At 43.3% G+C, this 22,206-nt stretch overlaps 2 protein-coding genes across 2 annotated transcripts; one reads left to right on the forward strand and one right to left on the reverse strand.

Annotated features, from left to right (window-relative positions):
* Positions 1-7,319: 7,319 nt before the first annotated feature.
* Positions 7,320-8,584, forward strand: LOC127317779 (uncharacterized). The gene is made up of 3 exons (XM_051348373.2): positions 7,320-7,678; positions 7,819-8,010; positions 8,118-8,584. The coding sequence occupies exons 1-3, from the start codon at positions 7,652-7,654 to the stop codon at positions 8,331-8,333; spliced, it is 435 nt and encodes a 144-aa protein (XP_051204333.1). The 5' UTR covers positions 7,320-7,651; the 3' UTR covers positions 8,334-8,584.
* Positions 8,585-8,939: 355 nt separating this feature from the next.
* Positions 8,940-18,354, reverse strand: LOC127317778 (putative transcription elongation factor SPT5 homolog 1). Its single transcript, XM_051348372.2, has 22 exons — positions 17,891-18,354; positions 14,337-14,575; positions 14,105-14,248; positions 13,634-13,795; positions 13,480-13,563; positions 13,042-13,112; positions 12,608-12,965; positions 12,376-12,531; positions 12,169-12,266; positions 12,036-12,084; positions 11,810-11,962; positions 11,553-11,696; positions 11,365-11,464; positions 11,062-11,232; positions 10,940-10,991; positions 10,778-10,869; positions 10,286-10,355; positions 10,105-10,159; positions 9,902-10,013; positions 9,671-9,814; positions 9,444-9,541; positions 8,940-9,348 (listed from the first exon to the last, which is right to left on the reverse strand). Exons 1-22 carry the CDS (start codon positions 18,261-18,263, stop codon positions 9,106-9,108), a joined length of 3,168 nt encoding a protein of 1,055 aa, XP_051204332.1. The 5' UTR covers positions 18,264-18,354; the 3' UTR covers positions 8,940-9,105.
* Between the last annotated feature and the right edge of the window lie 3,852 nt (positions 18,355-22,206).

Here is a 22,206-nt window from a genome sequence, read left to right on the forward strand (position 1 = left end):
TAATAAGTGTCCAAATTTTATCTCAATATAATCCAAATTTGAACTAAAGGATTGGCACTTATTATGAATCAGAGAGAGAAATATAAATCCATGTCCAAAAAGTACGAATGTTAGTGGGATAATGAATTGTTGAAATACTAAATTCTTATCCATTTTTACCTTTTCATGTTTATGTCATTTTATTACTGCAGATTCCTAAAACATAAATATATAGTTTTTGTATGCTAGCATGTTGACTCTGTATTGACCGACACTCACAGTTGCTATAGAAAACTACTTGAGATTGTGTCACGGTTCATAAATTGTGGGTGTTAATTTACATGGAGAAGTTATGAATCAACAGGGCAGTCTTGATGATGGTATAACACATACATGGATAATTAATATGTTATTCCTCTTGGCTCATTGTATTAATAGTTCATTCATGCAAGAAGGCTAGTTTTGTGTGTGATTTGATGATAACATGCTCGGTCTATATTAATGCATGATGTATGTGAATCATTTGGGTTTAACTTGATTTATGGATTTTTTTTGTAAAAGCCAGTGTAGAATGTTGATTAATTGTATTTGCTTCATGTTGAGGATAATTGTGCAATTTATCACATGGACAAGACCGTTGCACAGTATAATTAGTATGATACTTCTTACATGATTATATGAGCATATTTCAAATATTTTAGCTCATAAATGTTATAACGTACCACAAAAACAGTGAAGGGTTGTTTTTCGTATTATTCATTCTATGTCTATGTGTTTTATTCATAGAGTATGGTTGTTCTCTGTAACATGGAGATATAGTTTAGTGAGAGCATAACTAGAATGTGTTTTTTTATATCACTAAGTAATTATTAGGATTCTTGCAATATTTTTGTGTTGAAGCATACAAAACAAATATGAACAAAGATTCAAGTGGATCATCATTAGAGTGCCATGTGACCTTGGTTAGTTCAATCAAATGATCTAACATTCCAATGGCACACCACCTTTTGATAAGTATATATAATATTGCAAATTTATAATGTTGTATTGTTAGCACTAGATAATACTCATGTACTAAATTAAGAAAATCAACATATAATAACCTACCTATTATGTAATTCTAGAACTTTAAGTTAGATATATGGTAAAGTATCTTCTTGACTATAATTTAACTCATTTAAAATATGCATGTGGATATTTAATTTACTCATCTACATGGATTATTTGAATTGAACAAGACTTTAAATTTTGCTTTACGTTCCTTTGGGTGATCTAAATTTTATAAATCTATTCCTTCCTCAAGCAACCCTAGAACAATCAAACCGAAATTCACATGTACGTGTTTCCGACGCACTTAGCATATTTGTCTTGTATGTGCACTAGGTTCAGTAATATATTGTTTAAATATGCAGGAGAAAAGGTCTCCAACTTTTGGATTGCTACATAGCTACTACAACCCGTAGCTTTGATACACACTAAGACTACTCGCAATTCATGGTAGAAGCAAAATAAATAATGATTACAGCGCCTATGGAGTAAAATCTAGAATAGATCTAAACCGCCCTCTCTCTTTGTTCCGCCGCCATCACATCAAAAAAATATAGGTCAAAATAAATGATGATTAAAGACAAAGTTTACACGTGAAGGGGGGTGGAGAGGTGGAACATAATGTCTAGGTGGCACCCATAGGTGGCATGCTTGTCCACCTAAGGACCAAGTGCCCAATGTGTCCTTCCTCTCGTTGTATCGCTTTTTCTCCAAGAAATCCTATTTATTGTGCATTTTTTTTATTTCCATGAAGTTTCATCATCAGTGATAAAAATTCAATATGTTGGGCATTGTCGAGGAGGGGCGGCGGTCTGTTTGGCTGGAGTTCTTGATGGGAAGAGAGAGAGAGAGAGAGAGAGAGAGAGAGAGAGAGAGAGAGAGAGAGAGAGAGAGTCTGACGCGAGAACCTCCAAAAAAAGACATAAAGACCTAGAATTATTAGAACTTCTAACGACTATCAGCCCCTACCATTTCTGTGAAGCCACGTCGTCGTGAAAATGAACCCACCTGCTAGAAACTGCATTAGTTAGGGTAAACTGGTCGATTGGTCCTTTTTGAAAAGCTTTATGTTGGGTTGTTGGTTTTTTCCAATAAAATCTAATGATGGTTTTTGGTGACTCACACCCGAAATGCGGTGGTTTGATGCTAGGAAGGCTGGAGTAGTTCACATCAGGTTAACTTCCTTATTTTAAAATAAATCGATGGTCCTTTAGCATCTGCTATTGGCCTGAGGTTATTAACGAGTAGTAAACTGATGCAAATTTGAGGAAACATCCTGGTAACAAACAAATAATCATTTGATCAAGATTTTATTTACAAGAAGAATCTGAATCTATTATAGTTCACAAGAAGTACAAAAACACACTAAACATAATAAAAAATACATCGATGTTCTTGGGTCACTTAACGACAACTACCGCCGTAGAACTAGTTGCCGCCAATGCGCTGTTGTGGCCCCTCCCCTACTAGAGTCGGCCTGACATTGTTGATGACAGACACACGTAGACTGGACGAGATCTGCCACTCTATTGGTGCGGAGATCAAATGATTCCCTGCTCTCCTCACACCGGCGAGATGGATGTCAGTGAGGCGGACGAGGAGACGGCGGGTATACCTTATTCTTGTCTCGCACAACGCCACCATAATGTCATTGCCGGTTTACCAATCTCTAACTTTAGATACCTTACTACACCCGTTGAGCCCATGTCCGAGGTGTCTTCCCTGTTTCGCTGCCGGAGCGGCAAGTTGAGGAGACGGAGAAGATGGCGGCGGCCGCTAGGGCGGAACCCTATGTCGTCGCCTTTCTTCTTTGAGGCCACGATGGGTATCCGATCCACCTCCTGACTATCCAATGCAATGAAAAATCCCCACCAAGAGATGGCAACGAAAGTGTATATTCAAAATGAAAGAAACATATGGGGGCTCATAGGTGTACCCAGATCACGACACAAGTAATGGTCTCACGCTTGGGTGCATGAGTCCAGAAATCCACAAGTTAGCGTCTGTCGTCTCATAGCTCTGACCACTCCAACGATTCATCTATCCGCCCTGTTTCGCGGCTTCAAAATCTTAGCGCGGACGTTAATTACCGCGCGAAACTCTGCACGTGTGCCTCTGGTGAATAAGGTACATTTGCCTTTGGCGTTCAAAACCAAATGACAGAATTTGCCCAAGATACAACACACATACATATATGGTGGAGAAGAACACGAGAGTATTCTCGCAACACCCCCCAAATGTAGGATTTTGTCCAAGATACAAGACACATACATATGGTGGAGAAAAACACACGAGTATTTTCGCAGCACCGCACTTGTGCTTTCTTTTCTCTTGTTCTAAATCTCCACTACTCACAACCTGGTTACAAGGCTTTATATAGAAGCCCATGGATAAGCCACACAACTACTTGATCCTATTTTCTCTCCACTAGCTACACACACGTACACACGATTGAGCACTACCAAGTCTGCATGTCAATCACTCGGAACTAGTCCACAACGGCACACACACATGCTAATCCGTTTCTAGTTCTTAGTGAATCTGCTCGCGACTTGGCTGCTGGTGCTCCACGCTACTCGGGTGCACGCAATGCAACTTCGTGACCACTAAAACTCAGCACTAATAAAAAGATTAGTTCCAGCCGTGTTCTATCAATCTGTCACAGATTAGAGTCCAGACACCAATCCAGGCTTAAACCACTGCAATAATAAAATCCGCTGGATGGGGATCTTCTTGATGAGCCGGCCGGTGCCCACAGAGCGCCATGCCGACCGGGACGTTGCCATCACGGAGCGGGTGTTTGTGGAATAAGCAGATATAGCGGTGCTTGGTTGGGTCTTGCAGGACGCGGCAGCCGCTGCAGTGGGCAGCGGAGGCGAAGGAGATGAACATTCTTGCCGTTCCTAGCTAGCCGCCCATCTCTGTCCTCCCAAAATCCGTCTCCGATTTGGCAAGAGGACATGGACACTGGGTAAATGGCGTTTGTCCACATTGCCAAGACCCCCGACGGCATAGTGCTTGCTCAGAATGGTCACGGGATCTTGGTACTCCTCACCAGATCGCACAAGCTGATGCTAACATGTATACAGAAGCTAAAGATTATTCAGTTTTTGACAAAGATCTACACTGATGCAACGTAGGATAACCTGAACTGATGCTGCGTTTGCTCGCTGAGATTGGTATCGGGATCTTGGCTACTCCTCGCGAGATCGCACAAGCTAGCTGACGCTAACATGACATGTGCAGAGGGTGAATATGGGCTTGATTACATGGGGGGATAATAATTATGCAGACTGTGAGAAAGATGTGAAGTGATGTAGCCTAGCCTACATTTTCTTTTCTCCAATAAATAAAACATTCTCCGGTGCAATCAAAAGGTTCGTACGTGGAATAAACTAAGCAGTACATACTCGAATTCACAGCTAACAACAGCATCGTCACAAACAGTGGATCGGAGACTAATGCAAGGCCTGACCGGCTGGCTGGCTGGCTGACCACTCGACGTCAAAGAGAGAATGTCAAATTCCTCACCATCCATCCTCACGTAAGCACGGCGGGACCGCGCGCCGATCTCTAGCAGCGCGTCTCGTACACGCGGCGGCACGGAGGCCCAGCCAGCGAAGGATCCATCCAGGGAAGGGAATCCGGCCCACCGCGAGGGTGGAGTGGCCCGCGGCTCATCAAAGATTTTGGTGGGCATGGGGGAATTCAAGCGAGGGGGGCCCCTCCGCGGCCGTACCCTCTCCGCGTTGAAGTCGTCGTCGTCCCTCGCTCGCTGGGGGCTCACCGGAGGGAGGGGATCCCGTCCACGCACGCAGCACCTGCGTCTTGTCAGATCCAATTCTCGATCTGCTCTACTACCACTTGGTTCTCCTCTGGCTTACTGCCGTCATCGTCGCTGGCGGCTGCGCCCGCGTTCATTGGGCCAACGGTATGATGGGCGGGTGCCGTCCGTGCGTGCGTGCGTGCGTGCGTCTGTGTCACCGGGCCGTGGATGTGTCTGTTGCTCGTGATGGGGCATCATCGCCGGCGCCAGGTGGTTTCTTCCCTTCAATCGCTCCGGCCCTCCGGGCCTCCGGTCTCAAGAACAAAGTGACCTGGGCTGCTTCCGGGCTCCAAAGTCAAGCGATGTGGATTCGCGGAAAAGACCATGGGTCTGTTTGGTTGTCACACTGGCGTTTTTTTTTTTTTCCTTTTTGGCTCAAAAGGCCAAAACTCAGGTGTTTGTATCATGCCTATCTCTGAACCTCGGTCCGCACGCTTCTTAAAGCACCTTTTAGACTAGATGACTAGGAACACCTGAATTGCCAGCTATCAGCGAGCCAAGCTCCGCTCGGCCGAGAAGCTGAAAATTTGCACCGACCTCTTGGAAAAGCGTACATGGCGCAAGCTCGCACACATTCCCAAAATTCAGCGGGAGAAATTCTGGGACCTCTTGCCGTTTCGCATCGCTATATATCACCGCGAAATAGCGTGCCACCATTTCCCCATTCGAGTTCTTTGTCCCACCAAGGAGCTTCACCGACGAGCATGTAGGCGGTCTCCTCCATGGGAGAGGACGATGTGATCGACATCTCCTGCATGACCAAGGCCGTGAAAAGCAGCGGCAGTCCGCAGTTGCCATCGCCACTACTTCCACTCCTGATGTCCACCCACGCCTCTACGTTGCCATCATGGATGTCGGTGGGTTCAGCTCCGAGGCTCTAATGGTGGCTCTTAGCAACCTCTTCCACATCAGAGCTCGGGATAATGGTTTTTTCACGTGCAGAGGATCACTGAGCGCTCTGACTTTGGACCTTCCCAGCCAACCACGTGTAGTGCTCCCTGATGAAGGTGTTGATACATGCATCCATGATGATGATATTGGTTGTACACTAGCCATTGATGAAGATTTATGACTAGCTATGTATGTTTTGTGAGGTGGTGTATACTAAGCCCTCACCTGATGCCTATATAAATCATGCATGTTTATGTTGCTTACATGTTGAATATCTTGTGCTTTGAACTTGATTTGAAAACTTATTTTCATTATGTTGCATATCTAGTGTCTTGGGAGAAATATAGGTGCTACATGTTGTACTACGGGAAGGTTCTAGGAGTCTGAAACTCATGGAAGGAGTGTTGTAAACAAGTGGCAGGTTATGAGCACAACTTCCATAAAGGGTTTAAGACTATAGAGCGGACATAAAAAAACATTACTTATAGTTCTTGCCGCAACAGAGGGGAGATCATGTTCTAGAGAGCAGGGGCTCTTCTCTTCCTCACTTTACCACTACGGCGGCGATGGAAGGGGGTGGAGGATATGTATGTTGTCGTCCCCAATTTGGAGTTCCATGCATGGGGTAAGCATATTTGTTTGTCGCTTCTTCATTTTCATCTACCTACTCGTTCGACCTCGACCACAAGAACCAAAGGTCAATCAAAGAATTGCTTCCATAATGCTTTCTTCAACCTCCATGGGTTGGCCATTTTCCTCTTTCCTAATATTGGTCAACGATTCCACTTTGTTGTAAGGACTCAGTTGCATTTATGCTGTGATCTTTGGGCCCTTAGTGCAAATAGGACATTATTGTATTTCTGGGGTTTTTCGTTGTTGTGTAGTAACAATTTTGATGTGGATGCCACCTTCGGGGACTTTCACATCCCTTTGTGTTCTTAAAGAAAGTGTATTTCACATTTTAACTTTTAATCGTGAGTTTGTGACAGATTTTACCTCATTTAGTGAAAAGAAAAACTACCGGATTATCCCATCTAATAAACTTTGAACCCGATTTTCCCCATTTAAGCATTTCGCCCGTTCTGTTAGAGAGGACCGTCAAGTTAGGTCGAACTGGTGCGACAACATTGTGCAAAGCCTAGAGGGGGCCATCGACGATAATGTTTAGCATTTTTTTTTTTTTGAGAAACACAGTACAAACCTAGATGCTCACATACACACGCATACACTCACCCCTATGAACGCACACACGCACACCCTACCTCTATGAGCTATATATATCCCATTTCTTGTCATCTTTATGATATCCTGGAATCTTTGACCATAACCTCAGAGGCTCACACCATGCCAATGCCAAGGACACAAGGCAGAGGAAGAGTTAAAAGTTTGTTAAATGGGATAATCTGAACGAAAATTCCCTGGTAGGGTAACAACATAGATACACTAGCGAGCTAACTGATATCGCAAATGAATTACTATGGAGTAAAGGAGAGAGAAGAATTACTCTAAAAAGAGTCAGATCTTCCTAGTATTCCGTCGAATAATAAGCCCAAATTCTACAGTACTTTGCCCACAACCCATAGGCCGTAGTTTGTCATCAGAAGGATCCACCGTGCGCCTTTTCAACAGATCCACCCAAATCCAATCTACCTCGGTAAACCCGCAGTGGAAGCTAGCCACGACAGTACCAGTCCAATGAAAAAGTAGCCGTTGCCTTTTCCCCCAAATCTCCCAAGTTCCCCAGCCGAGATCCATAAACAAACAGGATCTTTCCCCTATTACCCGCTCCCGGTTTCAAACCACACAAGGATACGAACCACCCGAAAAGTCTCCTCGTTTCGAATCCACGGCCGCAATCGGAGGAAATCATCATCAAAGATCCCGAGATCGAGGGAGAGCAAAAGGGGAATGGTGGAGGTCGCCGCGTGTTTCATGGTACTTGAACTCGAGATCCCTCCCCCTCTTTCCATCTATCTTGCCCCCTCCGCTCGATTGGGTTTCCTTTCTTGCTGTTCCCCTTTTCTTCCCTCGACTTTTGTTGATTTTAATTCTGCGCCGTGCTTGCGCGCGTGTAGGATAAGCTTGAGCAGACGACGCCGTTGGCGGTGGCGGCGGTGGTTGCGGCGGCCGCGGAGGATGACGACGAAGATGTGACCGGGAGCGTCGACGGCGACGAGGTGGAGATGGAGCCCGTGGAGCCGATGCTGGAGCCCCCCGACGACGCCGGCCCTGTCGGCTGGCCCATGCCGGACTTCTGCCCTCTCACGGTGAGCGCTCTCGGCTCGCTCCTATGCGATTGGCTTTTGCTAGGGTCTGCGCTTGTGGGTGGAACTTGGAAAAATGATCCAACTTCTCTCTGATGTGATCGTATCAGATCGATGGGGTGGTGAAGGAGTCGTTCCTGGAGGCCCTTCGGAAGCAGGAGGAAGAGGACGCGGAGCAGCCGCCGGGAGAGCCCAAGGCAGCGGCGAGCCCGGACTCGCGGCCGTCGAGCAGCAAGCGCCACCGCGCCGGCACCGCGTCGCCGTCGTCCATGAGCCCGTACCGCAACATGATGCAGGTGTTCCAGCAGTGCAGGCAGGACGCCTGAGTCTGAGAGGAACAAAGAGCAACAGCAAGAGCACAGTACAGGCCGTGACGTCTCGTCTGACTTCTTTGATATATCTTTTGTTTATTTACTTCACCTAGAATAATGTTTGATCGCTTGGTATCGTCTGTCGATTCTGCTCAGAAACATTCTACAATCTTGCTCTGGTGTAGCTCGAGGGGATAGCAGTTTTGCTCTTGTGTAAAGATGGGATATACAAACCTCACGAGTACATAACGCCTTGTTAAATTGTTTCTCATGTTGCTATGATGCTTTGGCCATCTTCCGTTGGTCATTTGCTATACCTTCTGCATACGGTCACAGCAGTGGAAAGTTTAATCAGGGTAGACAACGGGGGCACGCAGAAGATTTATGTGAAGAAGATAACGTATAACCTTTGCGAACTCGGTTGACCATGGATTGCCAGCAGCTAAGAAAAAGACCATGGATTGCTAGAGATCAGCCGCAATCACAAAAATAAGATGATGAACTCAATGCTTGCAGTTAAATTTCTTCCCATGCACCCCATTGAGTATAATAGAGCAAATGTCAGACCATAAATAGGATCTGATGCAACCGAGCTGATGTAAAAGAAGTGAGTTAGCCAAATTTACAGACAAAGCTTCCTCATGAATGTTCTATATATTTTTAATTTTCTGTCAAAATCTGGGATACAACTAATGGAAACAAACAGCATAGGTTTTATTGAGACAGGAAAAACACATGTTACAACAAGGTCTATATGATGGACTCGCTACAAAATATACAGCCATCCTCAAGTCGCCAGTTTGGCCAAAATCACCATATCTAAGATCTTGACTTCGTATGTGTCATCGAGCTTCACAATGCCATCTGAACCATCTATTCCTATGAGTTTCCCCATGAATCCACGGAAGTTGCCATTCATGATCTTAATCCTGTCACTCTTCTTTGGCCTGATGACCTCGAGCTCAGTTGGAAGAACCGTCACCACATCTCCGTTGCCGGACGACCCAAGTGCCACACGACAAGTTCCATCCTGCAATTTCAAATGCTCAGGATAATCAGCACAGCACAGGACACAAAACAATTCACGATATCTTTGAAAACAACAGTGCTCTCTGCAACACATACCCCAAGTACTTCCCTGACCACACCAGGACCATCATCACCAGCCCTCAACACATTAACCAGAACATCTGGCAATAGCCAGTTACCTTCACCCTCACCACCTGCAGAGATTTTAGCATATAGAAATAAATGAGTTATCATAGGCTGGTTCACATACTAGGGTGATTCGGATGGCACGGAACTAAAACATTTCTACCAGTACAACACATATAGTAATGATGAGAGCACACCTATTATCGGGGACATTATATCCATTCCAGCATTGCCTGGAGTCATCGGTTGACCACCAGGTGTACCAGGAAGGTAAGCGGCAGAATTTGGTGTCATTGGCTGACCAACAGGTGTGGAAGGCACATATGGGCTAGGAGCATTTGCTAACAAAACAGAATGCAGAAACAATATTAGAATATGTGTTTCACAACAATGATGTATAAATTGATAAAAGTGAATGCTTGCAATACCATAGTTGCTCTCTCTAGGAGTTGGAACATCATTGTAACTAACTCCTGGAGTATTAGCCCATCCTGATCCAGGTGTGGGGGCTTCATATGGCCGAGCAGGTGGAGTTCCTGGCTGAAATTAAACAGAACAAAAATGTGGGACCTATAGATCTGATCCAGAAAGTAACAAAAATGAATAACCAACAGGTCATCAAAGAACTAACATGGTAGGCTGGACTGCTTCCCCAAGTTTCAGGATTGCCATCTTCCCAGTTATCCCTGGTACATCATCAACAAAGTCATGATCATTAACATATAAACGCAACACATAAAAGTTGCCAATATACCCTACTGATAAGATATTTCCATGGATCAGACATATCAACTACATAAAGATCGCACAACCTCGGAGGACTCATAGGAGCCCAGGCCCGACTACGCATAGGAGTTCGCATCCCGTCGTGTATAGGCGTTGCTGCAGAAAAATGAAGGGTGCTGTCAATACAAAAGCATCAAAGATAAATGAAAAGTATGACTACGAATAAATAGCACAAATGCTGATGGACTGGTTTTGCACTCAACCAGTATCATAAGGCTACCAAGGTTGGGAATGCTTGACCAGATTGGCTGTTACTGGAACGTGAGCACTACCAAGGTCATACAAATTCTCAAAATTACAGCACAGACAGTAAGAATCAGATTGTATCCTTTCAATGACAGTTCATATCGACAATGCAAGTTCAAGTTGTATCCTTTCAACGACAGTTCATATCAACAATGCAAGTTCAAATGCTACAGGTGGGTTTTATGATTTGAGAGGACGCAAAGACATAGCAACCTATATTCTGAAATGCTAAGGCTCAGTAGTCTAAACACGAGAGCAGAAGGAAATCATACCTCCAGGGTCCCGCATTGGAGTCTGAAAAGAGTGATGTGGTGTTCTAGACGGATGCATCGGTGTTTCACTACCCATCGAATATCGGGGCTCACTGATGATACAAGTCTTGTTAGCAGAGTAAATAAAAAGGTTGTCCCAAATACAATCAGAGAGAGAATTACCGGAATGGTGTTGCAACAGTACTAGGTGTGTCAGCAATATCCTCTCTCTTAACTGTATTTTTAAGTCGGATTAGGAATAAATATAGAGAGTTCAGTGAAACCAATGTAATAAGATTATTTACCTGTGACAATCTTCATCAACGAATCAAGCTCCACACGCACAAGCACCCCAGTCACCTCTTTAACACGGCCACGGTACCCTTTATAAGGACCAGATCTAATTTTGATACATTTACCAACCATGGCATCATGTCCTCTTCCGCCACGACCACCTCCACCAAATCTTCCACCGTCTGCATTGAGTAGCAATGCTATATTATTATTATATCAGCTACACCTAACACAGCTATCACGTTTTCCCAAAAAACGGAGGTACTTGAAAATCAGCACTGATACAAACAAATCAGATAAATAGAAGTTCATACAATTCATGTTAGGCCCTCTTGGAGGCAGCCTTCCTGGAGATTGCAAAATGCTTGCTGGGGATCTCAAAGCACCAAGCCTAGGATCTGCAGCATCCATACCCTGCATGCACAAAAGAAATGGCAAGTTAGCCCAAGAAAATATACCAAGAACAAATTACTAAGAATACTAAAAGGAGTCCAGTACAAACATTTCCCCGACGGCCACCAGCTGATCCACCAACAAGAATGCATGATTGTGCTTTTGCACAAATGAAGCCTGCATGTTCAAGATGGTGCCTATCATATATAAACAATATCCCCTTATGTATGTGCTCCACAGGTCCTTGCGTTCCCTAATTCGAGAAAAAATATGATAATAAAATACATTGATCTTAAGAATAAAATGCTGCTCCAATAAGACCAACTCATACATCTAATCTAATAGTAAATGTGAAAATATGCACACCTTACATGCTCCCTCAACAACCCTTACAACATCCTTAGTTGAGACCATATTTTTGGACCGATCTTGTGCTGATGTACGCCTATCAATTTTGCTTTTTATTTCTCTTAATTTAACAAGGACCACTTCAGGTCGATCCGGCACTCCTTTCAGAACCTAAAAAAAACACATGGGTAAATAAATATTTGTGGAATTCAACATCCACTCAAGCTCCTAAGAGTACACTTGCCTGGAATGCTTCAGTTTCAACTCTTATAATTACCCCAAATGACAGGTTGCTGAAAAATTATAACAAGTTCAGGTAAGAGAAAGTACCTACATAAATGAGTTTATCATTGTGGTTCGCTAGATAGATAACTTACTCCAAAAGAACAAGATCATGCAGTTCATAATCACCGATTCTTGTAATCCCTGTGGTGATTTCAGAGCTCTCCACAACATGATCAGCAAACACACGGATCTGTGATCATCCATGATAAGAGAGAAAACAGTTAAGAAATAAATTATCTAGTAGAGATTAGACTGATTGATCTCTAAGCATAAATATTGATCTGGATAAATTTGCTCACATGTTCTTTAGTTGTGTCTGATAAAATAATTAAGACATGGCCATCAACTTTAACAACCATGCCTGTAGCACCCTCTTGGACACCCGATACCACTTTCACATGATCTCCAGGTTTGAAATATTTGCAAAGTTCTTTCTCATTGAAGGCTAATGTTCTCTGCGATTACAAATTAACGCATAACTCACCATACCAACAGATTATGCTAATGATAGTAGCAAGTGCAAACAATTACCGGAAGATCAGGATTTTTTGGCCTGATGTTGACAGTTGTGTCCTCTACTTTCTCAACCCACCCCTCTAAGTTTTTTAGATCGCCTTTAACAACAATGACAGCGTCACCCTTCATAAAGTGTCCTTTTTTCCTATTAGAAAACAGAGTAGACAAGCTAGAGCTATCCCCATTCATATCATCACCAGGTTTCTTGAACTTCTCCAATTCATCGAATGTTGGCTGAATACTCTGTGTGTGGATTGATTTTAACGACACTATTTTATGTAAGAAACCATCTTTGAACATTAAACCATCAACCATCTCAAAATACTCCCCAGAGTCTTTATCCCGCCTCCGCTCCACACGTATGTGCATTTCCCTATTTGAAGGAAAGTTAGCAAACAAATGTAAAAAGAACAAAATTAAATTAAAATAGAGAAGGACAAGAAGAACACCTGGCCTCATCAATATTAAAGAAACGTGGAGGTGGAACAAATGTTTTCTTCTTAACCACCTCCCTCCCTTCCTGAAATTGTAAATTACACATCACATTCAGACCAAGCAGCTCAATGCAAAACAGGGAATCCAATAGCAATCGTGCCAATTACAGCATTCCTTAGGTAACTAGCAACTCATATACCAGATGTTTTTCCTTCACAAAAAGGACAAAACAGGACACAAGAAAATAATATAGAAAACATAACTTTGACACTACTTAGTATGATATATCATCTGCTATCACAGATCAATTTATTGAGTCCATGTCTTTGTTTCAGACATTTAATTAAGTAGTTAGCACGACAGTAGAGCAAAAAGTTAAATAGATAAATCAACAAGTCAAGTCATCAATATATTCAGATAAATTAGGTTTTGAAAGTATATCTATGACTTACCAGTTTACTAGCCAAAGCTTGTAAATCTATCCTAGGGATGAGCTTCACAGTTGCCTTTTGGCGCACGTTGTCAACATCGACAACCTGTAAAACATAACCATCTGAGTTTCTCGATAAGTGGACAACATATATTAGAAAAGCAATGTGATCATACCTTAGCAAGGTCACCTTTGTATACTCCTAGCTTCATGCGGACCCAAGTATCCCTTGCAAGATCAACATTCTTGCTCTCAACATAGAGGACATCTGCCATTTCTTTTATTGGAACTAAAGTTATTTTCGCCGAGGAGTAAATATTTCGTAAACCTTTGCAAGCCTGCACAATACAACATTAGTAGGGTTGCACTATCAAAAGAAATGTACTCCCTCCGTTCTGATTTAGTCTACATTCTAGAAAAAATGAGACAAATTAGTAGTACATTTATTAGTACTACTTAAATATTTGAACAACCAATCCAAGCTACATTGAAAATAACAACATCCAATAAAGAGAGTAAAACCACCTCGTTTTTAGTGTTGTTGTTGACTAAAAGCTAAAATGTAGAGTATTTCAGAACAAATTTTGGGGCTAGAATGTAGACTATTTCAGAACGGAGGGAGTATGTCAAAAATATCATAATCTTACCTCCTTCACATGGGCCTCTTTTTCCGCTTCGACGTAAATATAATTTTTTAGATGGTCTAACGCAACGACAGACTTTATCTGGAGATCTGTCCTATCAATGAACTTTTGCATGAGACAAATTGCTGTCTCCTTCTCATGCCCAATCTGAAACCATAATGTGGTATTAGTTAAGGGAAGACAGCGCTAAGAATAGGATGGCAGGTAGTTTCATTAGGCTACAGCTTGAACCTACCGCACATTTCACCATCCAGAGCTTTGGATCTTTCACTGATGGCAAAAGAGCTTGCTGCTCAACATCTGCAGCTTCCTCTCCATACTCAATATGAGTAGATCTTGCATATCTCTCGCGTACTTGTCTTTCAATCTCATCAATATCCTCCTCTTCATCCCTCATAGGGATAGAATGACGTGATCTGGAGCCCCTACCAGCATCATCATCAGGAATGTCGGCTCCAGCGTCATTGATAAAGTCTGGACAATGGTAAATGACCAATATGTGCATTAGAAAGCTATATAGCATTCCTTTGATAAAATAGCATGATAACTGGCAAGAAACTAGTTCAGTACCAGTATAGTGCCCGTCTAAAGAGTACTAAATGTTGAAATATATAGCTCGTTCTTCTGGTTAGCTCATGAAAGATGGTACCAGAGCCAAGAAGTCTCGAGTTCAAGACCCAGCCAACGCGGTATTTAATGAAAATTGCCTAATTAGTTGGCGCATGCAATTCAATATTAAGCTCCTTAGTAACAGCAATAACAAATTTACAATGATGCTACAAGCAGCACTGGCATTACATAATCTTCAATATAACATCTCAGATTGGCAGACACTCTGATCATTGAGGAGCAGTAACATTGCAGATCAATCAATTTGATATCCTAAAAAACAATCATTTCTATTAACAAAAGCAATACGGCTTGTAGCAGATGCATGGCAGATGGACTGAAAGAGATAACAAAACGGCCATAAAAATACCAGATGATTCCATCAGGGTTCACCCATTGCATGTGCATTCCTTAAACTACTATACCTAGGGAACCATCATGTATTGACAAAGCATGTTTCTTCATGGATTTTAACACTCAACTGGAACAGGATGGCTTTGGCCTAGACTTGTCATGAATGAATTGGACCATCATTGTTAGAAGAGATATTGCTTTTTCCTGGAGGGTAGGAGGATCGTTATCTTTGTTCTACACAAGTTTCATTTCAACTAACAGTTGCACCAAATTGGATTACCTTGCCACTGTAGCAACATTTGATTGCCCTTATTCATGTGAATTTCCAACATACCCTTCATATCTCAGTTTAGCAAATTATATTGTCCGACTCATTAATTATCAGAAACAGCTGTTGGCAAAGTATACAGCAACAAATGCGACTTGATGTGTCATTTACAAATAGTAGGACTTGATGCCACGTGAAGCACATTGGTATGTAATGCAAAATGCAGGAGATAAATTAATGTTAGAGCACACCAAGGATTGCGAGTCGACGAGTCGACAGGTCGTTCTGGGGCAGCGACTCAGAGACTAGTCAAGACTAGTCTCGACTCAGCAAGACTCATGTTTAACACTAAATTACTAATGTGTTTAATGTAGGATAGAATATAAGGCTAGTGGGGGAAAACCTGGGCAATTCCTTCCAATGGCCAAGGCCTTCCTCTTGTCCATATGAACCAGCAGCCTACAGGTTGGGGACAGGGGAGTGAGGGAAAACCTGGGCAATTCCTTCCAATGGCCGGCAGGTTCTTGCAGAGGCGGCGGCCAAGGGAGAGAACACCAAGATGTGTTTTGGCTTTTGGGTTTGAGCGGGGGAAACTGTCTCTCGATCTTGGTTTCACGGGGGAACACGGGGAAAATGGGAATGGGAGGAAAGAATGGAAAAAATTATAACATGTGGGGTCATTTTTTTAGTCGACAGACTCACAAACCTGGACTAGTCGAGACTAGTCAAGACTAGTCGATCGACTCGATCGACTCATCAAATGAGTCGAGTCGACTGGCCGAGTCGACCTTGCAAATGCGACTCGTAGACTAGTCGTCGACTAGTCTCGACTAGTCTTTCGACTCGCAATCCATGGAGCACACATTATGTCCATTTTAAGTTGGTTCCTCCCATCCAAAGGGCAACTTTTAGGGTTTTACGAAAATCCCTGCACCATATTTCTATTTTGTAGCACATGAAGATTTTGATAAGTACAATGAGGACAAGTGCAGATTATATCAGGTGATTCTTCGGAATTTATCTATCTATATCTAGACCAGTCTACAAAGTATGTGTTACAGTTGACACAAACAATCTTAGATACCGAATTCAATCTGACTGCTCAAGAATTAAACTGCACATCTAAAATGATGTAGCAATTGTACATTAAATTTAATCCCCGCATAAAACCATACTAATTATCCTTTACAGCCTATCTTCAAAGTGTGAAGAATTGCATAGCCTATATCTCATTTTACTCAGGATTTTAGTCATGGCATAGTGAATGCTGACCTTACTTGCCTATCCACGTGATGCACTGTCATTATATGTTGTATACTTTCCATATGGTTTTGCGATACAATTTAAATGAGTAACTTCACAAATTTTCAGAAAAAAACAGAGATTAGTCTCAAGTCTGCTGGTATCAATTTACATTTTAGGGGACATAACAAATACATAGGACATAGCATCACGTTGTTTTCCTTGCTCCGAAGAATGTTTCATGTTGTGGTGTAACTTACGGATGAATAATTGACTACTTTTCAAATTGGTGGCCCGCAGAAGATATGTCAAGCTTATTTCATGCACATTTTTACCTGCACATGATCTTGTTGTATACACACGTATTTTATCCAGCCTTCAAAAAAGACTGTAAGCGGCTAAGTTAACCCAATACATGGTTTGCTATACTCTGATTATAGGTTGTTAACATCGCTATTAGACCTGATGCCGAATATCCGGTAGTTGAAATAGAGTAATTGGGAGTAAAACTGTTAGTAGTTGTAATTTTGTTAGTATCACGTAATCTGGAATAGTGGAATTAGTTTTGGGGAATAAGTAGTAGCACAGATTTATTGAAAAAGGGTATGTATATGCCTCTATAGGAACTTCAACAAACAGGAAGCAAGATTGACAAGCATTAAAAAGTGCTTTGAAATAGGACATTTCAGATGCCTGAAAAAAACTCTTGAATCGACTAAAGCCCAATCTCAGGACAGAACATCAGGTTTGCGTACGAACACGACTAGCACAGATCAAGGTGGCTCAAAGACAGCTATGTATCAGATCTTCAAGTAACAAAAGGGACAACCCTAGTCGCCTACAAACACAACAAACATAAGCACATCAACAAATCGGAATAGAAGGAACCAAATCGGCTTAAGCTTGAACAAGCCTGCACCAGCAAACTTGTGCAAGAGTCTAGAGTCCGACGAATCCATACCGAAATTAAAGCTTATCAGAAATTTCATCCTCAAAATAGAAGCACTCCTATTAAGCCAGTGTATAGCACATGTTAAGGTCAAAAGGTCGAGTATATAATCAGAGTCGATGTCCTTAGCTTATACTATGTAAGAAATTCAACATCTACTATCGTCTAATATTTTCACCACCTTTCCTTACTGCCAAGGGATGCATGCAAATAATCATTATTAAGCACAGAATAGAACTAAAACCACTCATCCGCCGAAACCTAGTTCTACGAATCGGCCCAATTCGGCTCAGATCTCACGCAAAAAGGGCCGGAAAAATACCACAGGCATAGCACGGAAACGCGATCGAATTGCACAGAAACTCACCGTCCTCGCCTTCGCCTTCGTCCTCCTCCTCCTCGTCCTCGTCGACCTGCGCCTCCTCGTCGAAGAACCCGCGCACGCCGCCGCCGCCGCCCTTCTTCCTGGGCCGGCCGCCGCCGTCGTCCTCGTCCTCCTCGTCGTCGTCCTCGATGGCCGAGTCGTCGATGAAGTTGTCCTGGCGCGATCTCTTCCGGGCCCCGCCGCCCGCGCCGCCGCTGGCGGCGCGGGAGCGGGAGGCGGCCTTCCCGCGGCCCCGCGCCTCCTCCTCGTAGTCGTCCCCTTCGTCCTCGTCCTCGTCGTCGAGGTCGTACGCCTCCTCCTCTTCCTCCTCCTCCTCGACGTCGTCGTCGTCGTCGTCGCGGCCGCGGCGAGCCATGGATTTGGCGGCTAGGTTTTGGGGCGCTGGCTGGCGAGGTGTGTCGAGAGGAAAGGGGAACGCTCGGACGAGTCGTGTCGTGCTGCCCGTGCGCGGAACCGGAGGTCAGGTGAGGTGAGGTGAGGTGTAGCCTAGCCCAGTAAAGGGTTGGATCTGGACCGTTGGATCTTGTCGGGGCCTTTACGATTCCGGTTGCGGTGGGCTGGATTCTAGTGGCCCAGTGGTTGGATTCTACCCGGAAGACTCTCAGGACGCTTTTGTTTATTCGGATGGAAGAAAACGGTTCAGTCGTGTCTCCGGATTCTCGTTTTCCCCGGATTTGGTCTTTCATCCATCCGATGAACCCATGTCAAGCCCGGCGTCCGGGAGCGCTCGGGAACTCCAGCCGAGAGAAAAGTGCGGGAATCGTCTGGTGGCCTCGACTTGTCGGCCACAAAGGCCGATCGTCGTTCTCGTCGCATCGTCTTCCCGAGATACGGCACGCGTGCGTTTGGGAGGAAATTTTTAGAAGAAATTTGTAGTTCTACGGCAATACCCTCGTTGAACGAAATCTTTGAACAAACTAAGTGGTGCAACATAGACAAAATACATATAATCCTCCTCCTCCTCCTCCTCAGCCTCTTCCTCAGCCTGCTCCTCGGTCTCTTCGTCCTCCTCGTCGGCATCCCATTTCTCCTCGCTGCCTGGCGGTGGGGAATCATCGCTGCTAGATGTTGCAGCTTGGTCCCACCAATGGTGCCATCCAGGCGATTTCCCCTCGCTGTCGGTGTCCGATGGCAAAGAGAGATTGCTCATGCTGACAGAGGATGGTGAGGAGAGAAGAGATGAATGGCGTCGGTCGTCGAAAACTGTATACGTAGGTCTATCGACGAAGAGAGCGGCGGTTGCTCTTCCGCGGAGTTCGTGCTCCATTACGGCGGCTCTCGCGTCGAGGCCACTGCGACGGTTCCCGACGAGGCGTTTGGGCTCCCCAGACCATTTCGCGGACCATTAGGGCGGTTCAATGCGTCGAGGCCACTCCGACAGTTTCCCTTCCCGGCGACTGCATCGCCGCTATGTACGCGATGGGTGAGCGTCAACAGGCAACCTTGGACTCACCGCTGGGAAAATGGGTCTCCCAGACCAAAAAAAAAAATCCATCCGGCGCAAAATAGCGCCGGATTTTGGCCTGAGGAGCCCAACGGGCTGGACATACTCTAATTGGTCATGAGTTTTTGCCCTTTCTAACTGATGACTCGTGACAATCCGGATATCGGCGTCAGCTGCTGCACAGTGTTGCACTTTGGTCTCTTCGATCTACTCTTTCGTGCTACAATTAGAATTGTGCAAACACGATGATACCTACATGTCTGCCCTAAAGTGTACGGTATATATTGGTTTGTTGAAACAAGTACTTGAGCAATAATTAAAGACTTTTGAATACACAAAATATATCGGAAGTGCATTCTTGAACCCATGTGCATATGCTCCTGCTACTATAAAATACAAGCAAAAAAACTGCGCGCATATATTGACACTCTATATGCACATGTCAAGTTTTACAGAAAACTGATTTTTTGTGTCACGTCCAAAAAGATAAAGAACTGTCTCCTGAAGAGTTTCTTTTAGCACCGAATTTTGTCTTTTCTATATATGACACGAAGAATATCGGTTTTTCGTGAAACGACTTTGCGAGCACATAGAACGTCGAGATGTATGTGCTACATTTTCTGTCAGATTTTTTCGACATTCTAAAATACATTTGAAATGCATTTCAAAAATCAGGAGCATATTCACCTGAGTGCAAATGCACCTTGTCCAAGATATATGTTGAAAATGGTAATAGTCAAAGTATTGTCTTAACAAATTAATATCGGTCTTCGGCTTTTGAGTTTTATTGTGCACGCACAATAACTACAATCATGATTGACACGAGTATGATTAGATGAATTTTGCACCCGTGAAAATGACGAGGGCAAGAAGGCCGCTATCTTCCATATATGCGCCGACCTCAAAAACATGGTTGTTTATGACTGTAAGCGCACCGATCGTATCATAAATTGTACTCCCCCGCCTCAAAATGTATTGCACGATTGACTTTTCTGGTCAAAACACGTACATTTTTTACTACAGCTTTCATTTATAGTATAACTACGAAGGAATTAGTATAAGTATATATATGAAATAAAAATAATCTGTAAGACAAATACGCAATAAAATTTAGGCAACCTCAATCCATATACTTTGATATATATTACTGATCAAAGTCATGCTTTAAGGCTTTAAGACGGTGCAAAACTTTGTGTACCTTATATTTTGGGATGGAGGGAGTTGCTAAAATGTTTGGAAGACCTTGGTTTATTCAGAGAAAAATACTCATTGTAGAATAACATACAACCATCTCTCATAGCCACTATCATTTTCACAATATTGCACCCCTCTTATATTAGTGCACGAGCCATTGCTTCATGGTGTCAATGTAACTATTATCCTGTTGGCGCGGCACTCACTCACTGTTGTACCATCAAGTTTTCTTTTCCAAAATTGTACTTTGTGTTGCAGCTCGATAACGTTAATTGAGGAGATGGAATATGACTCAACACAAAAAAATTGTTGTTGTAAATCTAGAGTCGGTGTTTTTGTTAATTTTTATTTAATACGGATTTTACATGCCAGCCTACTAATTAACATAAATATGCTCTTCAGAAAACAACACCCATTGGTTTGACTTTATCTCATTGAGATCATAAGTTCGTATTTTCCATTTTTGATTTAATCCACTGATATTGAACCATTAATGTTGTATGGTCTTTATGTAAGGGTACATTGCCCCTATGTGTGGTTTTGGTAATTAATGACAACCCCCTATGGACTAATGTTTTCATTGAGTTTATATGAAGGAATATTCCATAGGTTCTACTTGTACTCCATGTGTTGGATTCAAGTATGGATGCCATGAATATAAAGATACACCTTGTGTATTGGCATCAAGATCATCAATTTGAAGATATATATGTGATATGATCAAGAAGAAGAAATGAAGATGAAGTTCTTATGTGGAACTCAATATTAGCCATACTCTATCTTATGTGATAAGCAATGGATGATCAAGATCTTGAGAGCTTGATTCCAAGTGAAGAATTCTTTATACATCTCAAGATAGTATGATAGAGTATGAGAAGATACAAGGTTGAGTCGGGCAAGTTCAAGATGAGCATCTGAAGTGAATCACATGCTTGAAGCTTGCCGTCCATTTGGTGATAATGGATATGTGAAGATGTGAATCAATAGAGCTTTCCCATCATGGTGTATGGGGGAGCATTTGTGAGTCTACACGAAGCGACGATGATCAAGTGAGGCATTCCGGCTTGAGTGGAGCGTGAAGAGCTATCATTAAGATCAAGCAGGATGCGCAAGGCAAAGGTACGGTCTTGCTAGGTTTTCCTTTTACCGGTCTCAAGGTGGTTGTTGGGAGACCGGATTATAGGATAGATACTCGCACTATCAAGAGAGGCTTTCGGTTGGGTAACTTGATCACATCGTCTTAGGGAGCTCAATCCTTTGCATACTTTGCATATCCTTATTTCTTCTTGGTGTTTCTCTGTGTGAGGTTCTTGAGCTTGTTGCTAGCTTTACAACAAGCCTAAGTTCATCGAAAACGGAATCCGCATGCATCTTCTATTGCGTTTTCGAGTTTGGACGTCTTCACCGTTTCTTCACGGTGGGAGACTTCCTCTCTAAAATCATATAAAATGTTCTGTGAGGAGTCTCCATATTTCCAAGAAAATTGGTTTCATGTCAATCGGGGTCCGGACACAAAAGTTATCACAGTTTTTGTATAACATGTTTTCCTGCTCACCCGGTCAGGGACCCGGTCGGACCGGCCCATGCGCCGGCCGGTTCCGGTCTGCCGCCCGGTCAGCCGGCCTCCCAACCGGCTGGCCCGGCGTGCCGACCGGTCAAC

The sequence above is a fragment of the Lolium perenne genome, chromosome 7 (assembly GCF_019359855.2).
Source record: "Lolium perenne isolate Kyuss_39 chromosome 7, Kyuss_2.0, whole genome shotgun sequence".
Classification (NCBI taxonomy): domain Eukaryota; kingdom Viridiplantae; phylum Streptophyta; class Magnoliopsida; order Poales; family Poaceae; genus Lolium; species Lolium perenne.

Bases quoted from the DNA above. Each gene is read 5' to 3' on its own strand.
- LOC127317779 (XM_051348373.2), top strand. From the start codon at position 7,652: ATGGTGGAGGTCGCCGCGTGTTTCATG. The intron at 7,679-7,818 runs GTACTTGAACTC...GCGCGCGTGTAG, and splicing joins AGGTCGCCGCGTGTTTCATG to GATAAGCTTGAGCAGACGAC. The intron at 8,011-8,117 runs GTGAGCGCTCTC...TGATCGTATCAG, and splicing joins CGGACTTCTGCCCTCTCACG to ATCGATGGGGTGGTGAAGGA.
- LOC127317778 (XM_051348372.2), bottom strand. From the start codon at position 18,263: ATGGCTCGCCGCGGCCGCGACGACGACGACGACGACGTCGAGGAGGAG. The intron at 12,966-13,041 runs GTGTTCTTCTTG...TCCTTCAAATAG, and splicing joins TTTAATATTGATGAGGCCAG to GGAAATGCACATACGTGTGG. The intron at 12,532-12,607 runs GTAATTGTTTGC...TTGTAATCGCAG, and splicing joins CAAAAAATCCTGATCTTCCG to AGAACATTAGCCTTCAATGA.